We start from the raw sequence: 10,098 nt of genomic DNA, 5'->3' as shown, positions 1-10,098 counted from the left end.
CAGAACTAAACTGCAAGTTTTTTGACCAAAGTTTGCAAAGTTGGTCAAGACTAAAAGGTAAAACTTAATGGTACCACTGGCTTTTTTTCCAGTACTGTGTAAATAAATGCATGGCACAAAGGAATAAAATGAAACCAAAATTCCAATTCTACTCAAGTTTCAAAACCTGGAAGTGGCACAGGGCTGGCAATGCAGTTTTCCAGTGACCGCCTCACCTGAATCCTGTCAGGCACGCCGGTGCTGTCCATTCGGCTGGCCACATTCACCGTGTTGCCCCAAATGTCATACTGGGGTTTGCGTGCTCCTATCACCCCAGCTACAACAGGACCAATATTGAGGCCTGGAAGGAGAGGACAAATCCCACAATGCTCAGATCCATCACATGTGAACCACATGAAGCTTGAGGCAAGTTATTTTTCAGACAATAAAAAACATCCTGAGGTTTATTGGTTCTAACTATGTCTAACCCTGACATGTAAAGCTACAGCTAAACTGAGAGGAAAGAAACATTTCAAGAAAAGGTGGCTGCTTGGATGCATTGTGCCTGTCTGACTGGCAGTACGGGCTGGATCTGCTCCATCCAGAGCCCCTTTCCAGTACCAGGTTTATTGGCCACCTGGCTGCCAAGCAAACTGCTCGCTTGGCAGTCAGCACGCAGCTGCTGCAATGCTGAGCATCTGCGAGGCAGCAGCCCGGTGCCCTTCCAGAACAAACTCCACACTTGACATCCTCACTTTTCTTCTCCTTTTCTGTCTCTTTTTATTCCCTGATTTGAAAGACAATTTAATGTCCAAGAATGGCAGAGCCTGGGACCACAGCGGGTGTGAGCAGGGAGCACATCACAGGCAAAATGAGGCCAAGCTCCACCGCCATGTGAGACCATGCTGTGGTAGGAGCTTCTCTGAACCAAGGGTGGTTGCCCAACTGCTCCTAATTCTCCAGGGAGCTTCAGTAACGATGCTGCTGCCTTAACAAAACTGCTCTGATGTTTCAGAGAGGCCACAGTCGTCACTGGGCACGAGACACAACATCACTGCACAGCTAAGGTAGCATTTGTGGTTTTTACTCTCCATAAAATCCCCAGCTCAGAATGACCACTACCTGTATCGGATCCTGTAAACACAGTGACATTACCTATCTTCATCTGGAAGTTGTTGAATGAATGTTCATTAATGTATTTCATTTGGTCCATTAACCTCATGGCAAAATCAGCCAGAGCTTTGATATGCGTCTTCCCCTCCTTGTCGTAAGTGGAGTCGTTGAGGCCTGATGCAGCCATATATGTACTGCCAATGGTCTTGATCTTCTCCAGCTGCCGAAACTGGTCTTCACTTATGATCTGTTTCACAAGAGCGAAAGAAGCAAATAAACCTTGACAAACACATACATGCTGCTGATGTCCTTGCCACGTGTCCTCCTTTGGTACAAGCACTCCAAAGTACCGGACAGAGCCTCCACTACTCAAAGTACAGGAGAAGGGGGATTAGATATTCAGAGGAGCGACAAGGAAATAGAAGGGATTTTAATGTGGGGAAACAAAAAAAAAAAGAGTTAAAGACTTCTAGAGCGAGGCGAAATGAACCACGGCACAAGGATTCAACAAACCACCTTCCTTCAGGAGCTCAGCAAAGCCCAGCTAAACTCACTGATTCGTTTCACAGTCCACCCAGATTTTCTGTGACTTACTTCATCGAAATCGGCAATGATTTCGTTGAGCAGTCTCAGACACTCCACCCCTTCGTTGTTGGCCTCCAGCTCCACGTAAAACTCTGAGAAGTTGCTTATGGAGGCGAACATGACCGCCACGCACTCGCAGGACTGGTAGTACAGCTCATCATTTCGCCGCTCCTGAGCCAAGAAATGGGCTGCCACGTCCTTCGGCAAAATGTTGTGGAGGAGGCGTCTGTTATAGGCCTGCAGCTCCTCCATCTCTTCTTTCTCTTCAGTGGCCTAGTTTAGGAGGGAGAGACAGTGATGTGCTTACTCTTTTGGCAACTGCTCTGGGGAGGGAAAAAAATGTTGAACTCGCAAGGAGGACAGAAACAGAAGAAAGGGGAGAACTGCAAAGGAGATGCAGCAAGTTGTGTTTTGCAGTGGGAGATGGTCTGTCTCTTTGCATGCATGTGCGTATGTAAAACCAGGCACAGAATAACACCAAAATCAAATGCTGTTGTATTTCTGGGCCCTGAATTGGGTAACCTGTACAAGATCTGTTCCTTTTGGAGAACTCCACCACCATCCACGAAAACACCCATTTGGCTTTCTCAGTCAAGCACAGCAGGTTTCAGGAGGACAAAGACAGCTCATCATTGCTGAATCTGACTGCATGAGTGACACTGAAGGATAATCCTCTCCCTCCCCCGCAATATGCTCACATAGCTAGATAACAGGACCCTCCTTTCCCACAAGGTTTTCTGGGGTGCAGTGATGGCCATGAAGTACGGTTACCACGGAGCCCATGAAAGAGGACGGTCTGACACTCTGGAAAGGACTTTTCAGAAGCCAGCAAAGCCCACGTCTCCCACGGTAGTGGGTTACGGCTGGGTGAAGGGGAACACAAGAAGGATGCACTGTCTTGTACCTGCACTGATGGCTGTGGGTTTGGGTTTAATGCTCAAATGCAACCAGAGCTTCAGGAAGGATGTACCTAGGATGTACCTAGGCCTAGGTGACTAAAATAAAACAAGCATTTAGACTTCACTAATCAGACTTCAGAAGCAGGTTTGATTTTGCAGACTTGCACAGTACCAGCATTACCTCCATTCATTACTTCTGGTCTGTAGGTACAGAGGTCTGTGTACTGATCACCTCTCTCTCCCTCACTACCTCAAGCCAGCAGTATTTTCCTCCCTTGTTTTACTCTTTGCCATTTAGAATATTTCTGAGCAAAGATAAAACCAGGGTCAGGCAAGGACTGGGGATGGCGCAGCTGCGACAGGGGTTGCATGGAGCAGTTCGGCTTATGGGAGCCCCGAAGAGCTGTCCTGTGTACAGCACCCTCTGCTTCAGCAAAGGCACCAGGCAGAACGCACAGCCCTTCGAAATGGGTTTTCTTCAAATCTTTTTTTCTTCCAATGACTTTTGAGAGCTGGAGCCAAAAAAAAGCAAAGACTTTCCTGGCACATTTGGGCCTTGGCTGGACGAACACAGCTCAGCCGTACTCCCCAGCCCTTGGTCTGTGGGGGGAGAAGGGCTACCCTTCCCACGTCCCTTACATACACGTCGGTAAAGGCACAAGCAATGCTTGCAAAGCACTGATGACTTTGCTCGTGGATGCTGGTTTCTGAAACAGGACATTTGAAACTGGAAATGAAGTCAAGCGAGGAAGGAACCTTTAGCAGGTGATATGTCTGGGCCGAACAGGGAAAACACTTGGCTCTGCCTGGGGAAGCAAAAGCTTCGGCCAGCTGAGCCCAGACCTGGAACAGGCAAGTCAGCTCCCCATTTCCATTGTTTCACCATTTATAAATGAGGATAACAATGTTTATCTGCTTCCCAAGGAGCTGTGATGAATCGGAGCTTCCTCAGTGTCTCCTACTCTAACCACTGAGACCTATTATTAGAATGATCTCCTGCCATCCAGAAGATAAAAAATCTGTATAAAACCTGTAGTCCTGTGGTCCTCCAGCTATGAGTCCTGGGCAGAGCTGAGACCTGTCCTGCTTGGTTGAGAATCACATATGATGCCCTGACATCGCTCGTGGGTACGAGTAGTGAAAGCATTAAGCCTGAACCCAGGGACAGGAGCACAGCGTGCCGTTATCTGTAGTGTGTTGGTTATCCAGTACTGCTGCCCGGGGGCAAAGGAAGGTTGAATATCAAGCCAGCTCCCACTGCTTAACAAGAAAGTGAATGAAAATGCAAATGTGAATCTTGCACACCTCCAAACACAGCAACCTAAAGCTCACTGAAACAAGTCAGCAGCAAATGTGAGCTTCTTGTATTTACCAATCATGATATATTACAGGTTCCTGCAACTGTGACAGACTCAGTTGCCCAAATTCATTAACCTAGATCTTCAGATCTATAACCCTTTACTGTGCGGATCACCCAAAGTGCATTTACAAGGAAACAAGGGGTTAAAGTAAATAAGAATGATGAGAAGCACTGAGTATGCAAAGCACCAAAGAAGAGCAGAGCATTACTAGTATGCCCAGTTCTATGCGAGATCCAGATTAAATTCAAAGGCACTTTATAACACTCCTCAACTCCATAGTGAATAGCTCAGTAGTTTTATATTAATGCCAATGACTACATGCATTCCTCCAACACAGCCAAGATGCACCAACCTGGAGCTTCCAGAGGAAGTCAAGCCTTGCAGTGGATTCCACTTGCTGGGCATGCAAGTAGAGCGCCAGGACAAAGACGGTAATGATGACAGGGGTCACAATCTTCAGCGCGACTCGTGTCATGGCTGGAGAGCTGCAGCCAGCAAAGAATGGAATTTCCCAGTTAGTCTCAGCGTAGAGGAACACAGCTCAGCCACGCTCCCCAGTTCTCACTTTAAGGCTAACCAGCCCCTGAAGAAAAGGCTGTTTTCTTCCCCCTCAAAGCATGTGTTGGTAAAGGGACAAACAGTATCTGCAAAAAGCTGAGGACTTTTTGGCTTATAGGTGCTGGTTTCTAAAGTAGGACTTTGGAACTGGAAATTTAATCAAATTTCTTAAAAAGGGTTAACATCAATAGAAAAGCCATTTTTTAGAGAATGGCTAGACCTGCTTAGCCACCACTATGTTTGGCAAAACTGAAATGCTGACAGCTCTTCAGACTGCATTCACTGTGTCTCCTGCACTGGCTTCCCCAGCCTCCTTTATTTGGAACAGTTCTACACTTGCTGCTTCCCTAATTAGTTACTTCTTAATGGCCTTTGTTTTGTAGAATATGCTATAATCTGAAAAGAGCACTGAGACGCATTCCCAGCCCTTCTGACAGGCAATCAAATAAAACCAGTTAAATCTGAATTACAGGGTTATAAGGTAAGTAAATGAGAAAACCTTTGACTTGTAATTGCAAGTAAGCTCTGAGATGCTCTATAAAGCAAGTTGACATAAGTCCCACAGCAAAAAGGATACACTGAGAGTAGCTATACATACAAAAGGACAATACCTAGGCCACTTAGGTCATTTGCACCGTGTTGCACCAGCTCACAGCAATGCATAGTCAAGTACCAGGCGTGCTGATACTGTGCCTTGCAAACAGAAAACGCTTATCAACAAAACCCCATAAAAACATTTCATGCCTAAGTGACTCACCATGATAACGTTGCATTTGCAGACACGCTGAAAAAAAAACAAACCACAAACACCAGGTTAGCAGAGCGTTTGGCTCCCTCCGGCACTCGTCCTTCTGCACGTTATTGAACCGCATCGCTGCAATGTGGCACCCCCAACACTGTGCGGGGCTACAGCTCTTTCAAAGCAGAAAACTACGAAGAGATTGATGGAGGGGAGGCGGGAGAATAAAGGTCGACAGAGCTACACTCAAAGATCCAGAGTGATGGTGCAACGGTTAATGTGGTTAGAATATCTAAGAAGCATTAAGAGTCAGAGAATCGTTAAGGATTTTAGTGCCAGTGTGGGATGCTTAGCAAATGCTTGTGCATCCGTCACTGCTTCATTAGGTCAGGCTGGAAAATTTGATCTAAAGGAGGAAGCTTTGGGCTAATACCTTGTGAAGGATTGCGCCTCTTCCCCGCTTATTGTAACATGGAGATGCATTTAATCCCTGTAACTCTAGCACTACTCCCTTCTTCTGCAAGCTGCTGATCGCCAGGGCTGTGCCTAGCTTCGGGTACCACGCACGAGCGCACTGAAGAAAACCCTTACGCGATTGCTATTACAAACGCAACACTGCAAAGTACTGGTATGAAGCAGAGCTGCGGGAGAAGATGGAGGGTGTGCTTCCCTTACAGTGAACTGATGGAAAGGAGCTTTCTGGTACGTAGTAACTGGCTGAGTTCCTGACTGATTGATTGGTTAATGCTGCTGGCTTTCTTCTCAAGTGTGGGTGGAGTATTAGGTGGCTGAGAACCACGTACACATATCTTTTAAGACGCTATTTAAATGGAAAGAAAGAGATCAGTGGTAAAATTACTGTAGCATCATTGATGCAATTACAGCTTTGCAGGCTACCAACACAATACATCTTTACCCTGGAATCTCACAGATGTCCCGAGAGCTTCAGGCCACAGTTTTCTGGGACTGGGGAGAACCTCTCACTACAGAATCAGAGCCACAAATCATCAAAATTGAAAGAGCTGAGAGAGCCTAACTGGGCATAAAATTGAAAAATAAAAGCATAGCGACTCTCTAATCTTGTTTGTTCTGGAATATTTTTCTGCAGCTCTGAGCATGGCATTTCTTCTGACACGGATTTCGCAACCCGCCGTTGTCTTGCACCCATGGTCTGCTGCGAGGCTTCTTGGCCAGCTCCAGCACTGAACATGTGTGCCTGGACGTGTACCCAGTTTGGGAACCCTGGGGACAGCAGCTCCCACACTCAAGGATGGATCTAGTTGGAGCTGGAGACACTTCCTACTGGCAGCACAATTCCCCTGTTCTCCCTACCTTGCCAAGGATGACTGACTGCCCCCTGCTATCACTCTGTCTTACGATGGGCGTATGGCAGATCCAACCCCTCTGTACTGGGGCTGCGGCTCACTGTGGGTGTTGCATTTGCTCTAAAACCCTCAGCAGAGACTATGAAGTGCAGCAAACCCAGTGTTTGCAGTAACACTTTGGAAAAGTGACAATGCCCAACGCTATTGCACTGGTAGGTTGCCCCCCCATGGGACAAACCTTTCCAGTAGCGGATGGCTCTTTCATTACTGGAAGGTAACACAGAGAGAAGCTTGTTAAACGCACTCCTGCTCAAGTTAAATGCACATTTTTAGCAGGAAAAGTAGTTGATTTTGGGACAGCTTCCGTAGGACAGGAGCATCTCCATTCTCAGAGCCGTGATGCCAAGGTCAGACAGCCCTCTAACTCACACACCACAGCTCGGACAGAAAGGCTGATCTGGACGAACAAATCACTGGGCAAAGCTTTTTGGGCTCCACTGTGCAGGAACTCAACTTCGGAGATCACTTTGGTCCATCACATCTTTAAAACCAATGTGTTTGTTTTATTGTCTGCATAGGGAAAAGGCAACATGATAGCAGCTCTGTGCATCCAGCTATACTTCGTCTGCCATCACGCTGGTGTGTCGCTGCAGTGAAGCCTAGCAGCTCCCAACGTGCTATAATCAGTTGCTTGCATGCTGGGTTGGTTTGTACACAGAAGTGTGAAGTGACACCTGCATCACTTCTAATTAGTCAGAGTACTATAATGGCTGCAGAGCAGACACTAATTATGTAGCTACAACGGGCACCCAATTAAAGTGGTATGAGGTCACTATTTTTTTTTTTTTAATATGAGCTGGACAATAAGGTACATCTCTGAACTACGTGCTACAGGCTGAGCTCCCGTTTCCCACAACACGCAAATGGACAGCCAGACACTGGGACAATAAACAGCTGCCCATGGAGTTCTCCGGACAAAACAAATACCATTTGGTGGGAGATAATACAGTATCACAGAAAGCTATTTCTGGGAAAACCTGCTAACCTTCTCCACTTTATTACTGACATTTTGATTGTGTAGTGATGTAAATTATACTTCTAAGTGCTGTAATTTCACTTAGTGGTTGACTTACAAGAATGAAATGATATTCGGGATATAAAATGCTTTTATTTCTCTAATTGTGTTAGAAAATGCTAAATAGCTTCTGCTGTTGGAATACATAACATCTGCAAAAAAAAGGAGGGAAACCTCATTCTCCCCATAGCCCCACAGAAAGCTCCATGGGGTTTCCTACATAATATCACTTGCCTGAGTTAACAAAATAATTTCAGTGATTACTGCCTATGGCAGTAAAAGCCTTACCTCCATTAATTATTACTGGGCACACAGGAATGCTAAAGTCATGGAATATTTATGTGAAGGACAGAAGAAACCAGGTGCACCCAGCTTGAAGGGGTTAACGACCACCAAGAAATCTGAGCAACTACACAAGCTATTTTATAACATACAGTATAGCACTGGGAAGGACCATGGGAATCTTCGCAACCACCCTCCTGTCCAAGACAGGAGCAACCACAGCTACCATCCTTGACAAACTTTTCACCTAAACTGGTGTTTTCTAGATCTCTGATGGTGCTTTGCTGCTCTGGATTCTCCATTATCGTGAATTGCCTTCTTGCCCCAAAGTGGAAAACATATTCCAGGTTAGGCCTTCCCACTCCCGAGCAGAGCAACGATCTACTTCTTATGTCTTACAGGCAACTCTCCTTATTGTACATCCTAGCATCATGTTCACTTTCAGACAACACCATGATTTTATGGACTCACATTCAAGTCCAATTGTTGCCTACAAGGGGAAATCGTCAAAACAAGTAGTTAGCACAACGCGACTCCCAGTGAGAAATGAAACTTGTGGAGGAGGGCGGGTTTGCAGATGTGCCAAATTTCCCTCCCTGCTGTGACCTTCAGGGGAGGGGTAACCATGTCAGGGGAAGGAGGTTGCTACCATGATTAATATGTGACCTGGTGATGACAAACTACCTTTTGTAACCAAAAGGGCAATGGACTGCTCCCACTTAGCCCCGGCCCCAGCGCTGGGAACTGTGCTACGACCAGCTGTGATGCTGGATTTTCAAAGAACGTGGACATGCGTCCAACAGTGACTGACAGGAGATCACTAGCCAAATGTCAACCACCACCATTCCACCATCCCAACCTGGGTTTGACATACCAGATGTCCAAACATCTCAGTAGTGCATCCCTGAGCCAGCTCAAGTATGATGGAGGTTTTTTTTCTTTTTGAGAAAAGACATTTCTATATTGGGAGTGTAATACCAGAAGTGAGAATGACTAACTACAGCTCCCTGTTTCTGGAAGAAAAAGAAACACAGATCCACTCTGATTCCAGTCATATTTTGTTATTAATAGATAGTTCATTAGTCAAGTTCCAGATTATGAAGATCTTAAAGGGAACTCTATTCTAACTCTTCAGAGGTGGAGAGCAGCATTGACAAAGCCTTTAGTTTACAGCCATGCCTGCCCTGGTATCATGCACTTTACTTGCTCGCACCACAGCCTTGGTGCTCCCATCCACCTAATTCCACACTGAAATCATTGGGTAAAAGAAATTGGGTGAAGATTTCAGAAGTGAAAGGCACTTACTAGGTGTTAGCTGTAACCAGGAGATCTGCATTGTCAAAAAGGTTGACCCCTGGCACTTCCACAATGAGAACATATATAAATTCAATGATTAACATAAGGATCAGTTTTCCAATACAGCTGATCTGAAGGAACACAGAGCAGGCCAGGAGACTCAATAAGACACTGTAGGTAAAGTACTGTATAAAGACAAAAAGGGGAAAAAAAACAAAAGAGAGATGAGTGTCAGCTGGATAAATCAAAACTGAAAACAAAGGAAACTGAACGGAGGGATAGAAAGGGATTGGGAGTTATGTAGTTGAGCTGACCAAACATGTAAACCTGGGTCTGCCTGTGGGATTCTCCCATGTTACAGGAGAGTGAAGTCTTAAAACTGAACCAGTGGAGAGGAAAACTCTTGCATCCTTCATCAGGTGTTATTTGCTTTACCCTCAAGAGGTACAGGGCTTGCAGCTGTATACCCAAGCTTGTGATGTAGCTTTGCCCTGGACATGGTTACTAAATTAGCAGAAAGCATCATCCAGTATGCCATAATACTCCGTGCTTTAAGGCAAAATTCTTCTCTCAGATTCGTATATCTGCACAATGCACAGGGCCAAGGGTATCAGCAATTCACACTACCAGGACAGACAGCCACTTGAGGCCAACTGGAAAGTACTGCCCTGCTGGGATGACACTGAATGCATCGGCAAGATACGGGCTAGACAAACTGCTACCGATGCCCAGGAAACACCACGATCATTTTATCTGCCAGCAGCTGCAGCAGCGTGTGCGTGTGTGGTAGCGGAGCCCTCTGCCACACCTGGGCGTGCTGCTGCCCATCTGGGAGCGGAATGTTTAGCATGCCAGTGCTTTCAAATGCCACTGCAGACTGCTGCCA

At 46.1% G+C, this 10,098-nt stretch overlaps 1 protein-coding gene across 2 annotated transcripts in view; it reads right to left on the bottom strand.

The window, feature by feature from the left end:
* ADCY5 (adenylate cyclase 5) overlaps positions 1–10,098 on the bottom strand; it is a 226,402-nt gene that overhangs the window by 3,832 nt on the left and 212,472 nt on the right. For both annotated transcript variants that reach the window (XM_009943400.2, XM_075430846.1), the window contains exons 15-20: positions 9,222–9,397; positions 5,253–5,279; positions 4,290–4,422; positions 1,687–1,950; positions 1,135–1,339; positions 216–340 (exon numbers count right to left, since the gene is read on the bottom strand). In XM_009943400.2, coding sequence (XP_009941702.2) covers positions 216–340; positions 1,135–1,339; positions 1,687–1,950; positions 4,290–4,422; positions 5,253–5,279; positions 9,222–9,397 — 930 coding nt within the window. The remainder of the gene's footprint in view (positions 1–215; positions 341–1,134; positions 1,340–1,686; positions 1,951–4,289; positions 4,423–5,252; positions 5,280–9,221; positions 9,398–10,098) is intronic.

The sequence above is a fragment of the Opisthocomus hoazin genome, chromosome 9 (genome assembly GCF_030867145.1).
Source record: "Opisthocomus hoazin isolate bOpiHoa1 chromosome 9, bOpiHoa1.hap1, whole genome shotgun sequence".
In the NCBI taxonomy this organism is placed as follows: Eukaryota; Metazoa; Chordata; class Aves; order Opisthocomiformes; family Opisthocomidae; genus Opisthocomus; species Opisthocomus hoazin.
The sequence above is the reverse complement of the archived record's forward strand: the minus strand, read 5'-3'. Positions and strand labels throughout refer to the sequence as shown.